This window comes from Aotus nancymaae, unplaced genomic scaffold (genome assembly GCF_030222135.1).
Source record: "Aotus nancymaae isolate 86718 unplaced genomic scaffold, 86718_ANA_hifiasm-v0.15.2.pri h1tg000012l, whole genome shotgun sequence".
In the NCBI taxonomy this organism is placed as follows: domain Eukaryota; kingdom Metazoa; phylum Chordata; class Mammalia; order Primates; family Aotidae; genus Aotus; species Aotus nancymaae.
Window position 1 is genome coordinate 27,302,881 of NW_026988423.1, and position 27,598 is coordinate 27,330,478.

Consider the following 27,598-nt stretch of genomic DNA (forward strand, 5'->3'; position numbering starts at 1 on the left):
GTTCTCAGTGACCCCCCATTTTCTTCTTCATCAAATCTAAACTCCCCTGCCTGGCTCCCAACAATCTGCGTCGTGTGTCGTCTTCAGTAGACTCTGCCACCATCACCCGTTCCCTGGTGGTTTCTACCTCTGCGCCTTTCCTTATGTTATCGCTTTATCTGAGGAGCTTTTCTCTCTCCCTAAATCCTCTACATTCCTTAAGACCTTCCCAGCGATGGTTGTAGATTATTTTATCAGAGAAAGAATCTGGGTCTTCCGGTCCCCAGTCTCGAAATATTTCTATTAGCATGGAATTTAGAGACATTTATTCCAGGAAAATGCAAAGATTCATTAGTAATATGCATAGGGGTATGTGCAAAGGTTATTTCTGTTAAGTACCTAATGTATGCCAAACATTGTGCTGAGCTCTTCAAATACATTATGTGATATTAATCATTATTCTACCCTGTAAGGCAGTTATCACCGTTTAAGAGATTGGGAAAGTGAGTTTTAGGATAATTAACTTGCCATGGTCCCATAGCTAATGAGAGATTTGCTCCCAAGAATGTGCTCCCACCTGTGCCTCTGCGAAAAAAGTCACTGATCTTGGGGAGCAGAAAGGCATTGTCTAGATGCTAGAGGAACACATAACAGAAGCAAAGAGAAATGTGTTTTATTATCACCACCCATGGTCTAATGACTGGTTTCCCAATTACAAACTGCTGCCTCTCAACAGCAGAGGCCAGAGTTCCAGCCCCTTTTTAACAAGAACAAACCAAGGCCTCCTCTATGGGCTGCTGGGCCCTGCCACATAAAAACATCGGGAAACCTAAACAGCATTTTCCCTGCTAACCACCCCCTAAGGAGGGCTGCCTAATAGGCTCTTTATGGGTTGGAAAACAGTCTTGTTGATAGGAGAGAAAGGCCTCCCCACAGGTTGGAGGCCTTCAGCTGGAAGGCCTGCTTAAGCCCCTAAATAGCTCAGGAAATTTTTTTTTTTCCTTTCTCTGATTAGCTTTATAAAAAAGCCCAGAGCATTTTTCTTCCCATTGGCTGGGCTTGGTGGTAATGTCCCCAGCAGGCCTGCTATCCCATTGATTGTGGGATGTGCAGCTCTCAAACTGGACAACAGCTGAAAGCAGAGGCCATTAACCCCAGCTAACTGAAAGGGTTCACCACCAGGAGACTGATTCTGAAATTGACTCTTTATGATCAATATATCTTTCTCCATTAGTTTCATTTCCTCTGAAGGAAATGGGTAGGGCCATTATGGTTGATATTTACTGACAGGCTTCTCTACTGCCCTCTCTCAGCCTCATGGGGAAGAGGCTAGGGGAGAGGGGACACGACTTCAGAGATGAGATTGTGGAACTAAACTGCCTAGGCTCTTTGCAAGCCTATTTTACTGGCCTTGGTGATAAAAAATAGCTGGACTTCCTTGTGTGAAAGTGATAGAATAAATAATTTTATTATGTAGGAAAGAGTGAACAACTCTACCAGGTGCAGAAAAGGGTGACATGAATTTGAGTATCTTTGGAAGGAGTTTGGACACATGGAAAAACTTCCTGAGTGCAAGGGGCATTAGGTAACCCAGAAACATTGCTGGATCTCCTACTCTTAATGTCCGTGAGAAAAGGAAAAAGTCCTTCAAAGGTCAAGGATGGTCTAAGGTACAGTCTCATCAGGCCATAAAGAGGAATGGACAGGATGGTCCTAAGATCCTTTGCAGTCAAGGAATCGCTGTTGATCACTTATGGTTGCTTTTGAGGACCTCAAAACACTTTATAGATGTCACACCTTTCTTTCTCAATCTCTCTGTGGACTTGTAATCACCTCCTTTTTGAAAATTAAAAAACAAAAGCATCAAAGTAAGAAATGACTTCCTTTGGGAAAAAGACACCTACCCATGTTCCAGCTCCTGCAAGTACCTGCTACAGGCAGCTGTATGTGGCCAGTCCCTGATATTACTTTAGCCTGGAAGGCTTGGCTGAAATACCACTGCTTCCCCTCCTTGGCTTGTGCAGCTCTTAGCTATTCCTCCAGTGCTTCCCCAACACTTATTTGGTCTCTGTCAATTAAAGCTGGGACTGAATTGCATGGCTCTTACTGGCCACCGGTAACTGAGAGAGTGACTCTATCAGAAACTGAAGTCTCAACTAACAGACAGTGGTAGATGACAGGTGCTGTTGTGTGGGAATTCAAGGAATTAGGTTAGTTGCTCTGCTAGCATCTTCCATCCCTGGTCACTGGAGTGCCTGGAATCAGGCTGCCTCTGCTCTGCACATGGGGTAGATTCCATTCCTCGAACCAGCCTAAGCTAACAGGAGAGAAAAAGGAAGCATGCTGATTATCGCGTGGGATGGAACTGAAACTTTGCCAAAGAAAAAAAGGTAGAATTCAAGAGGAATGGGTATTTAGCTAAAGCCTATAAGCAAGTCAATTCTGATGCATAGAAAAAAAATGCAGAGGGAAGCTATCGTTTTTAGATTAACAGGATTTGTTGTTTTATAGTCATAAAAGCTTTTTTTTCCATGTCTAGACTTGCACCCACAGATACTAGGTTCAGTTTTATTCACTTTTGTCTTTGAAAGATAAGAAGGAAAACCTCTGTTGATTTAGCTAAGGTAAATGTCAGGGGCACAAGCCCTAAGACAGAGAGGCAGACACTGAAATTCTCAATATCCCCCACTTCCTCTTCTGTCCAGGAGCCCCATTCCAGCCTGGAGGGCTCCAAGGGTCTGGAGTAGAGATCCATGATTATGCCTAAAGAAAGGCTTATTGGCCGCTTCTTCCTGAGTTTCCAGGGAAGAGCGAGCACTTGCGACTCTTCCAAGGCTCTGGGCTTACTGCTTCAACACTGGTGAGTGGAACTCTTGCTTTGACCTGAGACTCAAGGATTCCAGCTCATCCAAGTGACTTAGAGGGTGAAGGGGAAGAAAGAGTTGGTCCAGCTGCTTGCTCAGACATGACAGGACACAGCAGGTACTTCAGAAGTGGAGTGACAGCTTTTTCATAGGGGTGAGTTCCACCTCAGTGGAGGAAGAAGATTAGCGGACTAGAAGTGGTTGATCATTAATTAACCGCTCTGGCAACCACTGCCTGAAGGATCGCTGGCTCTCAGCCCATTGCATTACTGGATGCTTTGTGTCTAGCCCCTGTCTCCAAGGTGTAAGTCTTTTGGAAGCCTCATGCCTGGGAGCCCACGTATGTTTAAGTCTTGGACCTGGAGCCCAGGCTGCTCCTGGGCTGTGATTATGGCTCCAGTGTCTTTGCCCTCCCTTTACACAGCATCATGTGACATAGTCTCATTCCCATGCCATTGCCTTCGGCCACTCTACACATCATTTCCTGCTTAGCTTAAGATTGTGGCAGGTTCGGCGTTATCTGAGGTATGCAGTCTCCTGTATTAGTCACCCAGAGCGGCTGGTGCACTGCAGAAGAGTGATGTCCTTTCACCAGCCTGTGAAGGCTGCCTGTCTTGAGGGAAGAAGCAAAAGGAGAAGGACAGGGTAGCAGCTGTAGATACCCAGGGTCCTTCTCAGCGGAATGAGTGGGGGGAGAAGCATCTCCAAGTGAGATGGTGGCCTCCATGAGTCAAGAGCGATCATGAACTGCCTTATCTTATTCTGCCAGGAATATAGATGTAGTTGCCAATTAGGAGAAGTGGCATAAGTGATATAAAATAGGATATAGTAACAAGCATCTTTGCTTGGCTATGACGTGCATTGGACATGTTTTACCTACCTCTAGACTCAGTTGTGCTTCTAGTCTCCCACCACCCACTCATGTCCCCAGCCCCTTCCCCTCAGTAGTCCTATTGACAGGTCTGGAGAAGATGCAGCTGTGGGTATAGAAGAGCCCAGACTTCTATTAATAGTAATCTCTGATAGTAAGCTTTTTTATTTTTTTGAAATGGGGTCTCGCTCTGTCGCCCAGGCTGGAGTGCAATGGTGTGATCTCGGCTCACTGCAACCTCTGTCTCTCGGGTTCAAGCAATTCTCCTGCCTCAGCCTCCTGAGTAGTTGGGACTGCAGGTGCATGCTATCACACCTGGCTAATTTTTGTATTTTTAGTAGAGAAGGGGTTTCACCATGTTGGCCAGGATGGTCTCCATCTCTTGACCTCTTGATCCGCCTGCCTCAGCCTCCCAAAGTGCTGGGATTACAGGCGCAAACCACTGCGCCCGGCCCAAGGCCAGTTTCTTAATGATCTCTCTGTGTTTATTTGTACCTTAAACATGGACCTCGGGTGCTGAATAAATGGCTCTTGACTTGTAGCTGTTGACTTGCGTGCCTGCCTTGTGGCCTGAAATCTCAGTTTCCTCATCTGTAATAGGATAAAAATGACTGGTAGCCTGGGAGCCCTTCTGAGTAGTTCGCTATATGGGATGATCTTCATGCATCCTTCTCGGGAGAGATTTTTTCCTCCACAAATCTCAAGCGACCTTCAGTCCTGCTGCCACATTGTTTAACTGAAAAAGTACAGGGAACAGAGAAGTAGATATCCCAGACCTGATGGCTTCATTTGGTGACTAGATACAGACAATGTCCTTCCCACCACCATGACCAATGACTCTCCTGTCAAGAGGGCACTCTGTGGAGAAGCAGAAATGCTGTGTCCGTGAGGACTCTCTGGATGGCATGAGGATTCAAATACCATATTGGGGTCAGGAGTTTTGGGTACCAAATCATGTATTTACTCATATATATATAAAATTTTGGGTACCAAGTCATCATCATATATATGCATACATACATACAAGACTATATATATATATATATATTTTTTTTTTTCTTTCTGAGACTGAGTCTTACTCTATCACCATCCTGGAGTGCAGTGGCACAATCTCAGTTTACTGCAACCTCCGCCTCCAGGTTCAAGCGATTCTCCTGCCTCAGCCTCCCGAGTGGCTGGGATTACAGGCACCCATCACCACGCCCAGCTAATTTTTGTATTTTTGGTAAAGACAGGGTTTCAAACTCCTGACCTCAAGTGATTCCCCTGCCTCGGCCTCCCAAAGTGCTGGGATTACAGGTGTGAGCTACCACACCCAATCTATTTACTCATATATTTACAAAACAGAATTAAACATCTGACCCTCCCAAGATTGACAACTATTCAGTATATTTATTTCACTGATTTATGGACTTTTAATCACAGCCTCTAGAACCAGCCCCTGTTACGGGACAACCAGAGATAACTTGACTGCTGGCCAGTCAGGGCAGAGCCACCCAGGTGCATCGAGGTTCCTAACAATACCGGCTTCATAAGCTTGTCATGAGGTAGCTTAATCCATTTGTATTAGCTCCATACCTGAGGCTGGGTCATCTATAATGAAAAGACGTTTATTTGGCTCATAGTTCTGCAGACTATACGAGAAGCACGACTCCAGCATCTGCTTCTGTCAAGAACCTCAGGAAGCTTCCACTCATGACAGAAGGCAAGGGGAGGAGACATGATCTGGAGAGAGGAAGGGAGAGAGACTGGGGAGAAGCTACCAGGTGTTTTTCAACAACCAGCCCTCGTGGAAACAGAGTGAGAACACACTCCCAGGAGACCAACTCCAGGCCATTCATGAAGAATCCACCTCCGTGATCCAAACACCTCCCACCAGGCCCCACCTCCAACACTGGAGATCAAATTCCAACATAAGGTTGGGTGTGGTGGCTCAAGCCTGTAATCTCAGGACTTTGGGAGGCTGAGGCAGGTGGATTGCTTGAGGTTAGGAGTTCAAGACCAACCTGGCCAACATGGTAAAACCCCGTCTCTAAAAAAAAAAAAAAAAAAGTTCCAACATAAGACTTGGAGCGACCAAGCAAACCACAGCATAAAGATTTAAAGTCTGAAGTGCCTGGTACATAAAGGCCCTTGATCATGATTGATTCCCTTATCCTTATTTTTCTTCTACTAGAGAAGCAGGTAGGTAGAGAGTCACCTGTGTGCCCTCTGTTCTCAAGATGGCCACCAGCCCCAGGCACTCTGTTGAGTATCCTGTGAGGCTGTTGATTACTGATTCAGCGATTCACAGAGCGCAACAAAAGGTTCTGGTATTTCTACCTAAAACCACTTTATGAAAAAGTGTTGTTTTCCAAATACACCTCAAAAGAATACCTCCGTCTTCCTTCGTGGCAACAGTAACCACTGTGTGGCTGGACTCTCCAACCAGGAAAAATAGGAGTTGACTTCTACCTCAGTTTTCCCATCCCCCAGTTCATTGCCAACTTTATTTTTTTATTTTTTTAGAGATGGGGTTTCACCATATTGGCCAGGCTGGTCTCGAACTCCTGACCTCAAGTGATCCGCCTGCCTTAGCCTCCCAAAGTGCTGAGATTACAGGTGTGAGCCACCGCACCCAGCTCATTGCCAACTTTTAAACTGATTTTGAGGGAGGAGAATGAGGCATCTGATTAATTAGGTCATCTTTTAATTGAATTCAAACTGTTAGATGTAGAAAACTTAACAACTGGTATCCTGGAGGTTGAGAACATTTTTAAACATATTATAGTTAGTATTAAATGTTTCCAAATTTAAGATCATCTTAGCTACATGAAGGAAAGATATAATTTAATTTTGGTTGCCTAGGGAGTTTCATCCACTTGAAGGATTACATACTTGACCCTGTGCCTTCTCATTTCCTACGAGAACAAGTAAGTCCTTGGTCACAGGGAAGCAATGCATGGAGCAGGTGCGGTGCCTGCCACCATGAGTATGAGTCCACAGTAGTCAAAGCCAAGGATAATAGAGCTCCAAGTAACTACAAAGCCCAACAAATTAGTCTTCTACTTAACTGAATCGGTCTTACTATTTTGAGGGAATATATTTTTCATTCCATTAGCCTACGTATCGTCTCTGGCTTTTTACTGCAGGTGTCAGATATTTGAGTTTTATCAAGTGGTAATAAAACAGGGGAGCTCTCCTCTGAAGGCATACACTGAGCACCCCTAGAGAACCTATCCCCCTGAGTCGGGGATGTCTTAAGTATTTTTTTGACCACAGCATTGAGTGATTTGGGAGCAGAAGGTATTCCTTAGACAGGAAATAGGAACTCAATGGATAGCCCAAAAGAAATGTCTGGATTATAAACAGAAAGAAAAGAAAATGCAGTCAAGCCAACAAAGAACACAGTATCTAAGAACAAGACTGCTTATGTCTCTTCAGTGATACCTGGTCTCACTGTTTGCCTGGAACAATACTGAACTCACTGTCACTATCGCCCTGAGCCCCAACTTGTTTCTACTGCATTTTCATTCAGGGGGTGTCTCTACCACCCACATAAATATTCAAACTGCAGTGCCAGATCAGGCTCAGCTTTATTCAGTCAAGCATCTAAACCTCTTTGCCAACATCCTCATTGTCACTGCTTCAGTTCAGCCTCTCAATGTGTTCTTCCCATTTATTGTCAGGGCCTTCTAGTCTCCCAGCATTCAGCTACATCTCTCTGAAATTTATCCTTCGGTGCAAACAAATCTGATCACGCCTCTCTCTTGCTTAATTTGAGATCAGGTCCAAGCTCTAAAATGGCGCATAAGGCCTTTGTGAGCTATCTCCTGCCTACGTTTTCAGGTATCTGCAAAGGCCTTTATCTTTACCCTCTTCCAGCTTTACAATTTTGGCTCTAGCATTACCAAACTCGGATTTTCCTGCACATGCAGTGCTGTCTCTTGCCTTCATTCGTTTGCTGATGCCATTCTCTCTACTTCAAATGTCCTTCACCTTTCCTTTCTTTCTCTATCCAGCTCTTACTTAGCTTTCTTTCTTTCTTTTTTTTTTTTTTGAGATGGAGCTTTGCTTTTGTTGCCCAGGCTGGAGTGCAATGGCGCAATCTCAGTTCTCTGCAAATTCCACCTCCCAGGTTCAAGCAATTTTCCTGCCTCAGCCTTCCAAGTAGCTGGGATTACAGACACTGGCCATCATGCCCGGCTAATTTTTATATTTTTAGTAGACACAGGGTTTCACCGTGTTGGTCAGGCTGGTCTCAAACTCCTGACCTCATGTGATCCAACTGCCTTGGCCTCCCAAAGTGCTGGGATTACAGGTACGAGCCACTGTGCCCAGCCTCTTATTTAGCTTTTGTGGTCCAGATCAAGCATCATTTCTTTTAGGAAAGAGCCCGGCCGGGCGTGGTGGCTCACACCTCTAATCCAAGCACTTTGGAGGCCAAGGCGGGCGGATCGCCTGAGGTTGGGAGTTCAAGATAGCCTGACCAACATTCGGTGAAACCCCGTCTATAAAAAAAAAAAAAAGAAAGAGAGAGAAAAAAAGAAAAAAAAAAGGAAAGAGCCCTAATCTTTCTCATCCCACAATGCCCTACTGTCTCAGTAATTTTTACATAGAGCCTGTGGGCCAACCTAAATACCAACAGCTCTGTTTATTTAGTTATATCTAAACACCTTAATAAGTATTTATGTCCTGACAACTTGAGTCGTGTCAACACACACACACATGCACACACACATGCACACACACATGCACACACACGTGCACACACACATGCACACACACATGCACACACACATGCACACACACAAATTGAAAGAAAAACATATTTTTATTCTTTTTTTTTTGTCTCGCTCTGTCGCCTAGGCTGGAGTGCAGTGGCCTGATCTTGGCTCACTGCAACCTCTACCTCCCAGGTTCAAGCAGTTCTCTGCTTCAGCCTCCCAAGTAGAGGGGATTACAGGTGCACGCCGCCACGCCCAGCTAATTTTTGTATTTTTAGTAGAGACGGGGTTTCACCATCTTGGCTAGGCTAGTCTTGAATTCCTGACCTCGTGATCCACCCGCCTGGGCTTCCCAAAGTGCTGGGATTACAGGTGTGAACCGCTGCGCCCGGCCTATTCTTAAATAACCAGAGCTACTTACTAATGGATTATGTATGTCTGTGGGGCACTGCACAACTGTTCAAGCCTTAGGATCAGAGGGGCACTGCCACTCTCATTACCTATTCCACATTGATTTTCACAGGGTACTTGGTTTTTATTATAACAGTTGCTAAAACTGCAGCTTCACAGAGATAGGACCTCAAGAATGCAGCCCAGTCTAATACTGTGAACTCTCACTACCTAAAGCTAGAAGCTGATATGGTGTTCAACAGATGATGAGTATTGCTATGTTTCTCTTATAACATTTAAAATATCCAGTGGCACCTCTTTGAGTTTGCTGTGGTGTTCTGACCTAGAGTAGCTTGGGGTACAATTTGAGAACCTCGGGCTTGGAAACTCGCCACTGCGGAGCTGGACGCACCGTGAGCTCTCTTAGTGCCCTGCACGTCTCTGTCATGGCCCTTGGCAGATTGCATTGTAAGAAGCTGCCTGTATGTCTGACTCTCTAAGGCTGTGAACTGTCTACGGGTAGGGACCATGCTTTCCTCCTCTTTTTACATCCCGTGATGATTCAGGGGCTTTGTTTTTGGTTTTCATTTAGTTTCCTGGTAAGCGTTCCTTAGGAGGAGAAGAAAAAAGAGAGTAGAAGGAAAAGAAAGAAGGGAGAGGAGGGAGGGAAAGAAGAAAGGAAGAAAGCGAGAGAGGGAAGGCAGAAAGAAGGAATGCTGCTTTGTCTCAGGCAGACTAATGGGAAGGCCGTTTCTCCTTGCCAACCTCCTTCAAGGGCAAGAGAGGTATCTCTGTGACCCTGGGGCCAGGCCAACCTTGAATTCAAAAATCCTCGGAGCTGAGGGTACAAAGTAGGAAGAATTCCCCCACCCCCCAGGGCTGCAAGGCCTTTGGCAGGCTGCTGGCCCCTCCCCTGTGCGAAGGACCACTGCTCCTCTGTTTTTTTTAATTAGCCATTATGTTTCTCTTTGTGCTGTTCTTCTCCATCCTTAGTGGGCATGAGAGTTTTTACACTATTTCTTTTTCATATTCTGCTACAAATGAACCCTACACATTATTGGAAAGGTTAGGGCTAGGATCAGAAGTCAAATTTAGGTTCACACATGATAAAACTTCAACAATTCACATTTCACCAGTTCTAACCAGGAAGGTGCTATTGAAATCATTGATTGCTGTCATTTGTTGCTATAATCCAATGGGTGCGTTTTAGTTTAATAGGATATACCTCCTTTATCTCCTCGAGGTCTCAGACAGTCTCTGAGTAAACTCTCTGCCAACTCCTGAGTCACTCTGAGGGTAGCAGATGTGCAGGCTCAGTCTGAGGTTTGCCGTCCACCCCACATACTCCCACTTGCCCTTGGCATTGGCCCCATGGGTGGACCATGGAGGTGGGTGCTCTATGGCAACAGTTTCCTTCAGCAGAGTGGAGAGGGGGAGACTTGTTCTGCCGTGCCCATGTTCAGTCTCTTCTGTGGGCAGAGTTCTGGGAACGCACTTAGCCCAAATCGGTGCCAGCCTGGCAGTGGATGAAGGGCCAGCGAGGTTTGTGTGTGGCTCACGACCTTAGGGAAAATGAGATTTTACTCCTGTAACCTCCTGCCTGGAGAATTGTACACCCCTTTTTCAGATAGGTAACAACTTTCTTGAAGCTTTCAAAAATGAAAGTAAAAACTTTAAAGTACATGCTGCCAGAACGTCCTTCCTGGTAGCTAACTTGAGCGCTTTGTGCTTATTTTATTTTGGCCACCCCACCGCCCCCCGGGAGCACGTGCACCTGATACGATAACCTTCCACCAAACCGGGGACCTCTCAGATCTTGGCTTTTCAGAACAAAGACTTTGGATTTCCTTAGCCTTTCATCATCATCTTATCACCCAAACCTTTCATTATCTTTTTCAATTTTTTCTTTGAACTCTTTCCAAAACTTGTCTTTTGAGTTACAGAGACCATAACTTAATTAGATCTTTCATTTCCAGAGGATACTCCTAGTGCCTCAGAAGAAATGAATTAAATTTCAGTCGGATATATTTCATTGGGGGAAGGGTGTAGAAAAAAAGAAATTGGATTCTTTATATAAATAGCACATTGTCTGGTGCCACAAATGAGTTTTCCTTTTCCCAGTTGTTTTTGGAACAATGGGTCCTTTTTTGATGACTTTAATTCCTCAGAGATTCTAACGTCTAAAAGGTCATGATTTGTGTTCTTTTGTGGGTACACGGCTTCTATACTGAAAATAAGCAAGATGTGTGGACTCTGATTGTCTGGTAAGTCATGAGGAAACAGACAAGGCTGCAACCTTGTCTGCCTAGACAAGCAGCAGTTAAGCACCTTGTCAAAGCGTGGGAATGAGCGTGTGTGGGTGTCTGTGCTTCTAGCCTTTTCTGCACCAGCTGTTCCAAGGGGAGCAGAGGGGGCTGTCTTGCTTCTCCGTAACTTCGTCTCCCTGTAAGTAAACTTGTCTTTTACAATGCTGTTCTCATTAGCTGTGCAGACTTCCTCATACTGATCATTTGGTATCTGTGCAGAGACTTTCATGGGGGAAGGGACAGTCTTTAACTTGTCTTAAAACCATCTCTCTGTGGAGCAGAACAACAGAGGCTAGCCTTTGCTCGGCCATCACCCCAGCCAGGCTGCTTAAAGCATATTTCATCACTTCTTTCCACCTGAGTTTTGCCTTGTGTCAAATGAAGAAGTTGAGATCTCTGAGGTCCCTTCCAATCCAACCCTGCGATTCTCACAGCATCGGTAATCTAATTGTTCCATAGAAGGGTAGGGCTAGGAAGGAGGGGGTGGGTTTAGCGGCCAGTTGGGGAAAGGATGCTTGCAGAGAGTGTCAGTGTAACTCAGATTTCCACCCATCTCTTCTCCCTCCCAAGGATCCTGAATCAACCTAGTGTGAAGGGACAAGAAAGAGCACCTATTGATCACCTATGATAGGTCAGATGCTGTCCAAGCCTCCTTCTCTACACTGGCTCGTTTAATCTTTACGTCTCACTATAGAATAGATCTACCAGGGGTTTTCCACCTCAGCAACCACTACATGCCCCATCCACCCCACCCAGATGTGTCTACACCCTCAGATTTCACTTGAAGTGTTCCATCCTTAATGCAGCCTTCCCCAGCAGCTCAGACCAGGTTAGAGCTCCCTGTCCTATGTTTTTATGTTCCCTATGCTTTCCCTCCATTACACTTAACACCAATGTAATTAAATAATTATCTTCATAATCAATATTTACATGCCTACTCGACAGAAAACTCCTTTAGGGCAGGGATCATGTAAGTCTTCTTCATTACTGTATTCCTAGAGCCTAGCACAGTGCTGACAAAATAGTTGAGATTCAGTAGACGTTTGCTAAATAAATGTAAGCGTGAATGCATGAATGAATGAAAGGATGGATGAATAGCAAAGCTGGATATGAATCCAGAACTATCTGGCTCTTGGAGACCTGTGTATAATTTCAAAAGAGCTCCATTTGTAAGCTTGTACACAGGGTCTCACTGCTATAACCAGCCTATGGATACTTAGCCACTGTTAGTCATGCTTTGAGTTGTTTCTCCAGAAGTGGGAATGATAGCTGCACTGCTCTGGCCATTCCCTTTAACCCAGTGATACTTCTCCCCAGAAATGTCTGTAAAATACTCAGAGATGATGGATCCAGCCTGGTGGTGGTTGGAAGTGGGTGGTGGGAGGCAGTGAATTGATCCAAACCAATTGTCCTTGTGAGCATCTAGCCCTATGTCTTAATAATAATCAGCAGCAGCCTGGGCAACATAATGAGACTCTGTCTCTACAAAAATAAAAAAATTAGCCAAATATGGTGGCATGCGTTTGTAATCCCAGTTACTTGGGAGGCGTAGGCAGGAAGATTGCTTGAGTGCAGGAGGTCGAGGCTGCAGTGAGCCATAATCACATCACTGCACTCTAGCCTGGGTGACAGAGTGAGACCCAGTCTAAAAAAAAAGAAAAAGAAAAGCAAAAAGAAAACCATCAGCACCACTACTAATACATTCTGCCAAAGGGGCTGAAAACAAGAATCTGCTCTGTCGGGGATCTGGGTCAGTAAGAACAAGTGGGTGAAGAGGAAGGAGGAAAAACCAAGACATGACAACCTTTACAGAAGCAGAAATAAAACTCTAATGTGGAAACTGCCGAAAATAGACTGCCTGGGCTGTCAGACTGCATGCAAATCTGATGCTAATTACATGGAAATTAATTACAAGTCCTAACTTCCATATGCCTCGATATGACCCTTGGGGGAAAACTTGCGGCAGGTGTCTACCCCCCACCACAGAGGAGTGAGTGGAACACGGGCTTTGATGTCGCTTCCTTCACACTCGGCTCTTGCCACTGCAATGAGGAAGGCTGAGAGGAGGCTAAAAATACTAACAATAGAAATTTGATTTCTTCTTTCAGACAAAAAGCCTTGGCATCCACGGGAGGAAGAAGTGTTCAGGCAGCATGTGACTGGTTGGTATGAGATAAATAAATTGAGAAAATAGTGTATGATTAACTCTGAGTGCATGTGGATGAGTGGGGAGGTGCAGACTTTCTCTAATGGACCCTTCCAGAAGAGACAGGAGCCAAAGACTGTATCAAGCTCATTGATCAAGTCAGTTGCCTCCTCTGCTCTAGCCCCAGGGTATGTTTCTCCTTGGAGCTATTCAAAGAAAATTCTAATTCCCAGATCGATCCCCCCCTCATAAGATCTGCCCCCATCTAGTCACTTGGAGATTCACTTTAGGTGCATGGATATTCGGCAAATCAATTTAGAAAAGTACCCTACTTACCTTCCAGGGTATCCCTACCCAGGCTGGATCCCACAAGGTTACCATTCTGGGAGCTTCCCTTGTCTTTGGAGGGACCTGGGTTTAATTATAGGCTGACCAGAGGGACAGGCTGGGTTGGTCCTAGTGGATTGGGAATGGGTTTGAAGTTGATCCAAGCATGCTTCTTGGAGAGTGGTTTTAGGACTTTTTTAGGGAGTTGCAGCATGAGTAGGCAATATGACAAGAAGGAAGACAGAAGTTGCTGCATCTGAGAGTTGGTTATGAAGTGTGAGTTTCCAGAAGTAGATTTTTAAATCATGAATGAAAACCCTTCCCTGTGCTGTGCTGAGGGTTTGGAGCACGGGGAGGGTGGATCTGTCTCTCAGTTCTTTTTTCCCTCCCATTATTCTCAAGCGACACCTCGTTGGCTCACTTCTGTCTTACAGGTTATTCTCCCACGTCGGTGACCCCTTCCTGGATGACCCCCTGCCCCGGGAGTACGTTCTCTACCTCCGTCCCACCGGCCCCTTAGCACAGAAGCTTTCGGACTTCTGGCAGCAGTCGAAACAGATCTGCGGGAAGAACAAGGCACACAACATCTTCCCCCACATCACACTCTGCCAGTTCTTTATGGTGAGTGGCAGCGCCCCCACCCCTGGGAAACCCAGCCCCCAGGATCCCAGCCGGCCCTTTAGACCTGGAACAAAGCTGGGGCCTCGCAGGAAGATGGAAGGAATAGTCATGGGCTCCTAGAGCTGGAGGGACCTTCAAGGGATCAGTGAGTGCCACAATGAGTGCCTGACCCCAACGCTTCCTAGTTTTATCTGCTGAGGCCCAGGAGCACCCCAAGATGGGGCTCTGATTGCAACCCTCTGTGAGAGACACACTGGTCTGGCTGCTGGAAGAGAATCACTGATCTAGCTTCACCCCTGTTTGCTGTCTACCTTCTCCACTCTTACAACAAGCGAAGAGTAGGAGCTAAGAGCGGGAAACAAAAGGGGAGTCTATAGACAGGGAAAGCCATTTCCAGTCTATAGGTTTTTGTCCTACTATATCTTTCTAGAGAAAGCAAAGATATTTGCCTGCCATTGTTACCTAGTCTATAATCCTAGATGTCAAAAAGCTTATCTACTGGTAATTTTTTTTTTGAGAAAGTCTCGCTCTGTCACCCAGGATGGAGTTCAGTGGCACGATCTCCACTCACTGCAACCTCCGTCTCTCAGGTTCAAGCGATTCTCCTGCCTCAGCCTCCCAAGTAGCTGGGATTACAGGCGTGCACCACCATGCTCGGCTAATTTTTGTATTTGTTTCACCATGTTGGCCAGGCTGGTCTTGAACTCCTGACCTCAAGTGATGTGCCTGCCTCAGCCTCCCAAAGTGCTGGGATTACAGGCATGAGCCACTGAGCCCAGCCTCTACTGACCAAATATAATCCCTCTCTCTATCACACATGTAAATACATTTTGTCTACTTCAACTCTCTGTGGTAACAGAGAAGAGTTGATTTATCTCCATATATTCACGATAAAACAAAGTGATAGCATTTTAAAACATTTTTATAAAACTAATTTGATTTTTCCCCCCAGATTTATTCTCTCTCTTTTTCTCTCTCTCAGGTAATAATATGTTCCTAACACCTTCTCTTTTACCATTCACTCTGAAAATTAAAGTGACTATCATTTCCTCTTAGTCATCCCAGGATCTTTCTTAAAATGTTTCAGAGTTTGAGAGACATGTATTTTTTTTTCCAATGCTCTCAGGAAGGTAGGAGGATGATGTCACAGCTCTCTGGGACTCATTCTTCCCAACTATCATGAGGGTGGATGTAGAGTCAACTTCTGATCGTCTAAGAGGAAAAGAAAAGGCACAGATGATACAAAACAGTGGAAAACGCGCAGCTTCTCCTGGGATGCTGCGCTCTCTCCTGTCACAGTCCTTCATTCATTTATTTATTTCACAAGCAAGGAGAACTTTGATTTTTTTTTTCTTTTTTCTTTTTTTAATTGAGACAGAGTCTCACTCTGTCACCCAGGCTGGAGTCCAGTGGCGTGATCTCGGCTCACTGCAACCTCTGCCTCCCAGGTTCAAGCGATTCTCCTGCCTCAGCCTCCTGAGTGGCTGGGATTACAGGCATCCACCACATTGGGCTAATTTTTGTATTTTTAGTAGAGATGGGGTTTCACCATGTTGGCCAGGCTGGCCTTGAACTCCGGACTTCGAGTCATCCACTCACTTCGGCCTCCCAAAGTGCTGGGATTACAGGCATGAGCCAATGTGCCCAGCCTGATTATTTTCTAATTGATAAAAACTGTATACCTTTATGGTGTATACCACAATGGTTGAATATATGTAAGCATGTGGAGTACCTAAATCAAGCTAATTATGATTAGCTATAGTCACTATTCTGTACAAAATTGGTCTTTTGAACTTATTTCTCCTTTCTAACTGAAGTTTCGCGTCCTTTGACTAACATCTTCCCAATCTTGCTCCCCTCTCTTGCTTTCTGCTCGACCAGTCCTACAGCATTTTGGCTGGGTTCACAGGGGCCACTTCAGAGCAAGGAAAGGAGGGAAGAGGTCATGCGTTCCCCATGTTCATCCACCAGTTGGGTAATCTGTGTCTGAATAATTGGGAGTCTGCAGTTCCTCTCTCCCGCCACAGACAGGGCTGATGGTTAAGTAATTGCATTATCAGCCTCCTCTAGTCTCTGGGGAGAGGATACCAACGTTAAGTAGCAGCAGACCTCCATCTCCCCTTGTCTCTGAGTGAAGACTGCCTGTTTTCCCTGCCAGTGCGAGGACAGCAAGGTGGATGCCCTGGGGGAAGCCCTGCAGACCACTGTCAGTCGCTGGAAATGTAAGTTCTCAGCCCCGCTGCCCCTGGAGCTCTATACGTCCTCCAACTTCATCGGCCTCTTTGTAAAGGAAGACAGTGCGGAGGTCCTCAAGAAGTTTGCTGCTGACTTTGCTGCAGAGGCTGCATCCAAAACCGGTGAGCAAACGGCTGCCAGCCCAGCCCTGGGCCCTGTCAATCAAAGAGTTGGAAAGGAAAAAGGATAGGAAATGGTGGTGAAGGAGCAGGATGGGGTTAGGAGGTGGAAGGCCCTGCAGGAATGAGCACGTGTGACAAAAACCAGAGCCTTTTCCTGCAACCCCACACCTTTTTCCTCCCTTGTAAAATGTTCACTTCTCTTCCGCTAATCTTTGGAGAGACAGACTATCTAAGGCTTATTTCCTAACATCCAAGTTCAAGTTTCACAAATGACTTCCACACTGAACTAGAAACATATTCCTTTGTAGCACCACCATCTCCTCCTAATTCAGAATTAAAGAACCATCCTTTCTCCCTCCCAAGCTCCCGCCCACATAGATGTTTCACTCCACGAGAGTCTCACTGTTCACTCCACGAGAGTCCAATCTTTTCTCAGTGGGTTAGAGGAGACTGGAAGCACTTACTGTATCAATAAAATCCACTGAGCCAATACCCTTCAAACTTGCTGAAAACCATTAGACAGGATCCTAAGCCTCCACAGTCTGTTGAAAAATGTAACCCCTTCCAAATGTCTCCTGCTCTTCTCATGGGAGCTCTTAGTTTAGGCCAGCTGAGATTTTCTGCCAAAGGAATTAGCTTAAAGGCATGCTCGAGGCAGGAGATACACCGGAGGTGACAAGAAGTGTGCAAAGCTTTCCTGTCTGACTACAGGTGTGGACAAGCTCACTTAGCTCAATGACAGCAGGGAAACAGACAATCTGGTGGGGGGACAGGCTCTGTTGACTCGCTCCAGAATGCAATCACAATAGCCAGGTACTGGTCACCTACTATGAGGATTCCTTCTACATGAGGAGTGCCACAGAGAAGAGAATAAGAGGTGGTTTCTTCTGGCCAGGCCATGTGTAACATCGGCTCTGAAAAGAGAAAGGGGTGGCTCCCCCTTCACGGAAGGAAAGAAACTCGCCCTGGGAAGATGTTGATCAGGACAATGTAGGAAAGGCCTGCAGGGGGACGGGTGGCAGGAACACAGGCAGGCATGAGAGGGTGTGAGCAGAGGACAGTGGGGAGGCTGCCCTGACCAGAATGGACGGTCCAGGGTGCACAATGGAAGCCGAGTGCTGAGTGCAAAGCTGGAGGAGACCTAGAACTTCCCTATCCCTAATTTTTTTTTTTTTTTTTTTTTTGAGACGGAGTTTCACTCTTCTTGCCCAGGCTGGAGTGCCATGGTGCAATCTTGGCTCACTGCAACCTCAGTCTCCTGGGTTCAAACGATTCTCTTGCCTCAGCCTCTCAAGTAGCTGGAACTACAGGTGCATGCCACCACGACTGGCTAATTTTTTGTATTTTTAGTAGCAACGGGGTTTCACTGTGTTAGCCAGGATGGTCTTGATCTCCTGACCTTGTGATCTGCCTGCCTTGGCCTCCCAAAGTGCTGGGATTACAGGTGTGAGCCACAGCACCTGGCCCCCTACCCCTTAGTTTATGGAGTGCCAGAGAAGGGGAAGACCTGAGCAAAGCTGCACAGTTTGCTCCTTAGTCTCTTGGCCTTTGGCCTGTACCTCACCTGCCATTGTTCCCTGCTGCTGTTTTCATCACCAGCTCAGGCCCTTTGTTCCATATTCCTCTTTACCAGAAAAGCCCCACTCAGGGCTTGGACCTGTGAGTATGATCGGGGCTCAGCATCACTGCAGGAGCACAGTGCTCTCAGAAGGAACACAAGGACCGTAAGACACCTCTGTACTTGGGGAGGGGGCCTCTTAACACTCTCCAACCCCCACTCCCCGCTCTTCCTCTCCCCTGGCGACAGGACTAGTCTCTGGGTCCTGACTTCAGTAAAGCCTGACTTTTCATAGGAGCTTAATATTTCAGAGAAAGAGCATAACAGAGAGGCAAATTATTTCCTGTTCTTATCCCTCAATCTCAAGGAAATGGCTTTTTCTCATCCCACAGTAGTTATTGTCAGAACCACTAAATCCCAACAAGAACCAAAACTAATGTCAAAGCCACACAACCCAAATCCTTCGCAAATGAGAAAAGCAAGTCTCAGCCAGGGCCACAGCAGATTCTTAGAGTGCATACTGAGTGAGAAGCAGCCGAAGCCCCAGCTTTCCCTGTGGGATGCGGGACTCTAAGATCCTGCTGTCATGAAGAGCTTGGCGGGCTTTGTTTCTCTGCCCTTGTGTGGCCCCCTGGTGGGGAGGTGGAGAACTGGGTGACCATGCATAGCTTAGAGGGTCCAGCTCCTCGTTACCCGGCGTGGAAAGCCAGCCACTGTGTCTTTGCCCTGGAACTTATACCTTGATATTCTCTAGTTGTTAGCAGGCCTGGATATCATCAAGTAGATTTAGTGTCGTCCTCCATTCAAAGTGGTCAAAGGAGATTCATTCGTGTGCATTTAATCATTTAACAAGTACTGAAAACTTGCATGATAGGCTGAGTAAGGATACAATGTGAGCAAGAGACAAGAACTTTGTCTCATGGGACTTACACCAAATAAAGGCAATGCAGTATTTTAAAAAAGTACTTAAAACCAAAATGCCCAATTTCTGGTTCTATCTTGGGCCACTAATTCTCTGTGTGACTTGACCAAGCCCCTTAAATTCTCAAATTCCCTAATTTCTTCTAGTTGCAATTTCTTCATTATTCTAGCTTGTACAGTAGATGATTCTCCCTCAATGGAAATACAAAAGAGGCGGCCAGGCGCCGTGGCTCACACCTGTAATCCCAGCACTTTGGAAGTCTGAGGTAGGCGGATCACAAGGTCAGGAGTTTGAGACCAGCCTGGCCAATATGGTGAAATCCTGTCTTTACTACAAATAAAAAAAAAAAAAATAGCCAGGCATGGTGGCACATGCCTGTAATCCCAGCTACTCGGGAGGCTGAGGCAGAAGAATCACTTGAACCCGGTAGGGCGGAGGTTGCAGTGAGCCGAGATTGCACCAGTGTACTCCAGCCTGGACGACAGAGCTAGACTCTATCACAAAAAAAAAAGAAAGAGAGAGAGAGAGAGAAAGAAAGAAAGAAAGCAAGAAAGAAAGAGAGAAAGAAAGAAAGAAAGAGAGAAAGAAAAAGAAAGAAAGAAAGAAAATACAAAAGAGACGAGGCATGGTGGTTCACACCTGTCCTCCTAGCTACTCAGGAAGCTGAGGTGGGAGCATCACTTGAGCCCAGGAGGTTGAGGCTGCAGTGAGTCGTGATCATGCCACTGCACTGTAGCCTGGGCAACAGAGCAAGACCCTGTCTCAAAAAAAAAAAAAAAGGGATAAAGGAGAAATAAAAGCTGTTCTCTCTCATGTAGGTAGGGTTGGTTTGTTTTGTCTCTTGGGGTATCTTAGAATAGCAGTCTGTATACTTTAAACCAGTATTTCTCAACTAAGGGTGATTTTGCCTCCCAGGGTACATTTGGCAATTTCTGAGGTCATTTTCAGTTGTCAAAACTACTGGCATCTTGTGGGTAGAGGCCAGGGATGCCGTTAAACACCCTGTAATGCACAAGACAGCCACCCACAAAAAATAATTATTCAACCCAAAATGCTGTTGAGAGAAACCTGGCATTAAACTTTGAAAACACCCATCTTTTCCCCTCATTTCTCCATCAATCTCACCCAGAAGTTAGGAGACCTGATTCAAAAATGGAAGCAGTGCATCCTTGGGAGTCACGCAGTTATGAAACATGCTCTGTATTTCCACACAAATTATTTCATTGCTGTAGGTCACGGTGCCCTCGTCTGAATGGTAGGGCTAGTGGCGATCAACTGGAATGGTTGTGAGAAGGACTTAACTAAAAGGACTACCCGCAGCCGACCCGTAGCTCCCAGAGGAAGGCTGTGTGGTGGCTCTTTATCTCTTGAATAGTGTCTTGATTTGGAATCTCTTGCCATCCCCTTACCCCCTTATTCTACTGCTGTGAAGGAGAGAAACATCTTTTGTCTTCTTTGTTACGTGGGAAGCAGAATTTCTCAGGCACCTTTCTATGCCCTTCCTTAAGTCTTCACCATTGCTATAATCACCACCTCCTGACTCCTGATTTTTTTCTTCCTTTTTCCAGAAGTGCATGTGGAACCTCATAAGAAGCAGCTGCATGTGACCTTGGCTTACCACTTCCAGGCCAGCCACCTGCCCACCCTAGAGAAACTGGCCCAGAACATTGACGTCAAGCTAGGGTGTGACTGGGTGGCTACCATATTTTCTCGGGATATCCGATTTGCTAACCATGAGGTAATGTCACTGTGGTTCCAGATGCTACCAGGTGCAGGGATGCGATCGGAGTCAGCAGCTTGCTGCTGCAGGGAGATGGGTACCTACAGGGGGAAAATGGAGCAAGCACCTAACAAGGCAGTCTGCTGGCCCAGGATTGTGTCCAGCCTCTGCCTGCCTCACTGGGCGGCTTCCAGAATGCCTCCTTCCTCTCTGGGTCACAAGTGGTTCATCTGGGTAACATCCCCATAGTCCTCTCTGCCCTGCCAATCTTACTGCAGCGAAGAAGAAATGAAATGGGGCTGGGTGAGGTGGCTCAGGCCTGTAATCCCAGCACTTTGGGAGGCTGAGGTGGGTGGATCACGAGGTCAGGAGTTCAAGTCCAGACTGGCCAACGTGGTGAAATCCCATCTCTACTAAAAAATACAAAAATTAACTGGGTGTGGTGGCTCGTGCCTGTAATCCCAGCTACTTGGGAGGCTGAGGTAGGAGAATTGCTTGAACCAGGACCTGGGAGGCAGAGGTTGCAGTGAATCTCAGTTGCGCCACTGCACTCCAGCCTGGGCTATAGAGCGAGACTCCATCTCAAAAAAAAAAAAAAAAAAAAAGATGAAATGGGAGAGAATAAATAAATAATATATTGGAAAATTTTGAATATTAGGTAAATTTATGTTGTTAATGAAAGATACCATTCTGACCTTAAGTGAGTTGAAGAGCACATTAAAAAAAAAAAAAGCTTGCAAAGACATAATAACAGATATTTGCTGTGTATCTGTATCATGCAAAGTACCTTGGACCATACTGGAATTTTAAAATGTGGTCCTGTCCTCAAAGAGCTTTGAGGACAGACACATATGAAAAGAAAACTCAGGCCACCTACTGTGGGGGTTTGTGCACATCCCAGTGGGAAGCCTGAGTGGGACAACTGAATTCCATCACAAGGAGAAAGACTGGTACAACCCTAGCATCCTTCCTTTGAGGGAATCAACATTGCCTTCCAGACAAGTATGTGACATCTTGGAAGCATAATACTGTCTTTTTTTTTTCCTTTTTCTTTTTTTTTAAAGACAGAGTTTCACTCTTGTTGTCCAGGCAGGAGTGCAGTGGCACAGTCTTGGCTCACTGCAACCTCTGCCTCCTGGGTTCAAGCGATTCTTCTGCCTCAGCCTCCCAAGTAGCCAGGATTACAGGCGCCCACCAGTAGAGAGAATTTTAAGTTTTAAGAGTTTTAAGCACAGGGAAGGAAGAGCTCGAGCTCCTAAAACAAGACTTGTTTGGGCTGTGGGTTCCTTGAGTGTTAAGATTTAGTGTGCCATCATATACACCATGTAATATTATGCAGCCATCAAAAACGATGAGTTCGTATCCTTTGTAGGGACATGGATGAACCTGGAAACCATCATTCTCAGCAAACTGACATAAGAACACAAAATCAAACATCGCATGTTCTCACTCATAGACGGATGTTGAACAATGGGAACACATGGACACAGGGAGGGGAGCACTATACACTGGCGTCTGTTGGTGGGGAGTGGGAGGGAACAGCGGGGGGTGGGGAGTTGGGGAGAGATAGCATGGGGAGAAATGCCACATATAGGTGAAGGGGAGGAAGGCAGCAAATCACACTGCCACATATGCACCTATGCAACAATCTTGCATGTTTTTCACATGTACCACAAAACCTAAAATGCAATAAAAAAATTAAATCACATATTAAAAATTTCAACTATAAAAAAAAAAAGATTTAGTGTGCCACAATGGATTTGAGATCCGTAGCTCCTAGGCACCGAATACTCAGCCTGTGCTTAATTTGAGATATGCCCAGGTATGCCGTTCACCACTGATCTGCTTTATTTTTATTTTTTCTTTTTTTTCTTGAGGTGGACTTTCCCTCTTTCACCCAGGCTAGAGTGCAGTGACATAATCTCAGCTTACCACAATCTCTGCCTCCTAGGTTCAAGAGATTCTCCTGCCTCAGCCTCCCGAGTAGCTGGGATTACAGACTCCCGCCACCACCCGTGGATAATTTTTGTATTTTTAGTAGACACTGGGTTTCATTATGTTGGCCAAGCTGGTCTTGAACTCCCGACCTCAGGTGATCTGCTCCTCTCGGCCTCCCAAAGTGCTGGGATTACAGACATGAGTCACCACGCCCAGCCAATTTTGTCTTTTTCTGTCCTGAAAGAGAAGCTGAGACACAAAGACTTTAATTGGTTGGTCCAAAAGCTAAATAGTAACTTAGGGCCAGAGATGAAGCCAGAGTCCATGTATTTTGACCAATAAAGAAAGGCAACCTGTCGGGGGGAAAAAAAAAAAAAAAAAAGCTACATCATAGCCAGGCATGGTGGCTGCCACCTATAATCCCAGCACTTTGGGAGGCTGAAGCAGGAATATTGCTTGAGACCCAGAGTTCCATACCAGCCTAGGCAGCATAACAAGACTGTATCCCTACACACCCACAAAAGACCTCATCACTTGTTAAAAATGTGCCTTCCAACCTTCCAACTTTACATTTATTAAGCAATTCTTCTATTCGTTACCCAATTTATCAACAGCCAAATAACTGATATTTTTGTTAGTTTATATAGCCTTTTAACATCTCTTCTGGACTTACTTTTAAAAAAAATGATCTGATGGTTTTCTAAGTTAAGAACAAAAGAAAAAGTAGAGAAATGAAAAACAGTTAGAACCCCAGGGCTGAGGCCAGGCAAGCTTATTGTTTTAGAAGTGGTAGAGAAGAGCCAACCCATGAGTCAGAAGTTCAGGGCTAGGCATGGTGCCCTATGAGTGTCAGGGGCATGAGCCTTGTCTGAGTCTGCTTATGGGAACATGATGTCCTCCTTTTGAGTCATTTGATGCAGGTTTCTGTAAGATGCCTCGAGCAGACTGAGCCTGATCTCACTAGGGAGGGGAGTACTACACACTGGGGTCTGTTGGGGGGAAATAGGGGAGGGACAGCGGAGGGTGGGGAGGTGGGGAGAGATAGCATGGGGAGAAATGCCAGATATAGGTGAAGGGGAGGAAGGCAGCAAATCACACTGCCACGTGTGCATCTATGCAACAATCTTGCATGCTCTTCACATGTACCCCAAAACCTAAAATACAATTAAAAAAAAAAGAATTCTGACATCTCCTAGAGTCACTTAGAGCTAGCCCTGAAGATAACAAGGGAGGTGTGGCTGGCTGGACTCCTTCTGAGGGCAGAATAAAATAAAATAAAATTAAAAAGTAAAGGGTTGTATGCAAATGGCTCTGAGAAGTCACCTTTCTAAGAGAAGGAAGGTGGCAGTGGAATTTTACAAGGAATATCCTCTAATCAACACTGCCCTCCAGTTAACTCAAAGGGTAATTGCTTTTCTGCCTGACCCACATTCGGCTCAATTGGCATGGAAGGAAAAAGGCAGCAAGCGCCCACATGAATTATTTTCTAAAAATAACTTGGCCTCTTTTATCTCTTATTTGTAAAAGCTCATTTATTACCATTCGTTCTGATAAAGCTCTCCTCGGCCCCTTTGGACTAGACCTCTCCCCTGAGGTCTTTCGGTTCTACCTGAGCCAAAAGACCTCAGGGGAATCCGCACATGTAACCCTCTTCTTGCCTGCCTTCAACCTGTCCCCAGGAGGCAGTTCTGATTGATTTTCCAGTGAGGGAACAGATGTCCAGAGAAGGAGAGTGGTTTAGGCAAGGACACTCCGACAAGGCACCGTGATGCTTAGGAAAACTCCAAGGCCTCATCCCTCTGCTGTGTAGACTCTGACTTGATTTAGACGTGCAAATGCCCATTCGCATTTCACATAGGCTCTTTCCACGTGAGTGATTACATTGGACCATGCCAGTTTCATGTACCAACCAATAGAAATCCAGAGGAAGACCAGGGTGATACAAAAAGCATCAATTTTGGAGTCTAGCACACTTGGCTTGGAATCCCGGCTCCATCATTTTGGAAGGGTTAAATTCACTTTGACTACTTGTATAAAGCTCCAGTCCTTAGTTTTCTCACCTGTAAAATGGTGACAGTGTTTTGCTAGATGGTTATGAAGATTAAATAAGAAGCTATATGGAAAGGCTCTAATGTAATACCCAGCACAAGGTGGGCGCAACAGCAACAAAACATTGCTTCAGCTATTATTGTGCGTGAGAATAAAAAGGGCTCCAAAGACGGTTCAGCTCCTGTAATCACACAGGGCTGCGGCTGCCTTTCATTGAGCGAACTGAGTTCTGTCTCAGCGTAGAAAGGGAGGAAAGACATACCTGAGGTGGACTCAAGAGTTCTTACAAGTACAGGCCAGGAGCAGTGGCTCATGCCTGTCCCAGCACTTTGAGGGGCCAAGGCGGGTGGATCACCTGAGGTCAGGAGTTCAAAACCAGCCTAGCCAACACAGTGAAACCTCATCTCTACTAAAAAGACAAAAGTTAGCCAGGTGTGGTGGTACATGCCTGTAGTCTCAGCTACTCGGGAGGCTGAGCAGGAGAATCACTTGAATCTGGGATGTGGAGGTTGCGGTAAGTCAGGATCGTGCCACTGCACTCCAGCCTGGGCGACAGAGCAAAACTCCATCCCAAAAAAAGAAAAAAAGAAGAGTTCTTACAAGTAGATGCCAAACATAAAATAAAAGAATAAGTAGAATGTAGTATAAATTAGGCATATGTTCTCATATCTCTCAAAATTAGGCTAAGGTTTTGTATCTGCTTTTGGTGAGTGAGAAAGGGCATTGGGGACATGGGTCTCAGTTACAATTTTAGATTTGCTACAATGCCTTAATTCTTTTATTGTTCATTCAGTAAATCAAAGCTACTTATTGTCCAACTTCCCTATGCCTAGGACATATTGTCTCTAACCTTTGCTGTGCCTCAGTTTCCCTGGGGATAACCTAGAGATAGAATGAATACCCACCTCCCCTATGTGGTAGGACAAATGAGGACTTCTCTGAAATCGCATTGAGTTTCTCAAGGGAAAGGCACTACTGGGCCAAAGGCATTATTAGCCAAGACCACGCTGTGCTTGAACATTTAAGGAACACGAGTTTAGGCTTGTTTTCCTATGACTCGGTGCCTTTCTCCACCTTGTCCCAGAAACAAAGAATGGTCCTTTTCATGGGAAGTCACACATTTAGCTTTGCGGTTTATGAGATTTCACGTGAATTTTTTTTCCCTTTAAGCTGATTTAACAATCCCACAGAAAACCTTCCTGGCTTGTTTGGAGAGGTGGCTTGAGTGAGTATGAGGCAGAGGGACAGGAGGGTAAGAAGGCAATCAGAAAGCAGGAAGATCTAGAACTGAAAGATGCTGGAGTCAGAATTAGGGAAACAAACAGCCGCCCTACATAAAAGGAAAATCGGAAATGCAGCGGTACAAAAATGAGTTCTGTGCACAATCACTCTCATCCTCTGAAAAGAATCACCCCTTTACTGGCTCCTTTCTTTAGAGATTTCCAGGAGGAAGTTCTCTCTTTATAACATGTTCTGGTGTGTCACTCTGACATCAGTGAGCCTATTAGTTTGCAGGCCTACCCAGCACCAGGTCCAGGGATCAGGGTCGGCTGAAGGAAGGGCGTGACCTGGGAGATCAGGTGCCGTGGTTCAGTAGAAATAATTATGCCCCTTCGGTGTACAAGGCTGTGTCCTAGGTGTTTTCTTAGATTGTCTCATTCAACTTTTTTTTTTTTTTTTTTTTTTTTTTTTTGAGACGGAGTTTCGCTCTTGATACCCAGGCTGGAGCGCAATGGCGCGATCTCGGCTCACCGCAATCTCCGCCTCCTGGGTTCAGGCAATTCTCCTGCCTCAGCCTCCTGAGTAGCTGGGATTACAGGCACGCGCCACCGTGCCCAGCTAATTTTTTGTATTAGTAGAGACGGGGTTTCACCATGTTGATCAGGATGGTCTCGATCTCTTGACCTCGTGATCCACCCGCCTCGGCCTCCCAAAGTGCTGGGATTACAGGCTTGAGCCACCGCGCCCGGCCTCATTCAACTTTTATGGTCTGAAGTGTTATTTTACAGATGAGAAAACTGAAGCTAAAGTTAGAAATATGCAAATGACCAGAATACTTTGCCTCCAACTAATGGCTTTGAGACTCTAGAAAACAGTGAAAGCTGTTAAAGCTTTCTGTCTTTGTGTCCCTTGTGAAACAAATAAGATAGGAAATATTTTCCTTACTATTGAAGTCTCCAGCTATTAGTAACAAAAAATGGTAAAATAAATGTTTTTTACAGTACCTTCATGCCTGTACCTGTGATGTTTATACCTATCAGGAAAGGAGGGCAAAAAGAAATAAAGAATAAGTAGCCAACTGGCATGGCCTGTGGTTAGCCTGGGGGCTTTTGTTCTCCATCTGAGGAAAGCTGGCTACATGCTGATGTAGACACTGATGTCTAGACATTTTTCTTTCAGGGTCTTTGTTAAAACTATAGGTTTAAAGAAAGCTCCTTGATGGTAGGGACCATGTCTGGTTTAAAGAGCTAAATTGGCTGGGCAAGGTGGCTCACACCTGTAATCCCAGCACTTTGGGAGGCCGAGATGGGTAGACCACCTGAGGTGAGGAGTTTGAGACCAGCCTGGCCAACATGGTAAAACCTCGTCTCTACTAAAATACAAAAATTAGCCGGGCATGGTGGTGGTCGCCTGTAATCACAGCTACTCAGGAGGCTGAGGAAGGAGAATTCACTTGAACCTGGGAGAAGAGGCTGCAGTGAGCCGAGCCAAGATCACGCCATTGCACTCTAGCCTGGGCAACAAGAGTGAAACTCCATCTCAAAAAATAATAATAACAAGTAAAGAAATAAAGAGCTAAGTTACATAGAAATTTACATAGAAATAAAGAGCTAAGTTACAATA

General features: G+C 45.6%; 1 protein-coding gene across 2 annotated transcripts in view; it reads left to right on the forward strand.

The window, feature by feature from the left end:
- Positions 1–27,598, forward strand: part of UBASH3B (ubiquitin associated and SH3 domain containing B) — a 163,333-nt gene that overhangs the window by 109,785 nt on the left and 25,950 nt on the right. The window contains exons 2-5 of one of the 2 annotated variants that reach the window (XM_012470266.2): positions 13,225–13,278; positions 14,024–14,210; positions 16,369–16,567; positions 20,616–20,785. In XM_012470266.2, the coding sequence (XP_012325689.1) occupies positions 13,225–13,278; positions 14,024–14,210; positions 16,369–16,567; positions 20,616–20,785 (610 nt within the window). Of the gene's footprint in view, positions 1–13,224; positions 13,283–14,023; positions 14,211–16,368; positions 16,568–20,615; positions 20,786–27,598 lie in introns of both variants that reach the window. The other variant, XM_012470267.3, reaches the window with a different exon arrangement.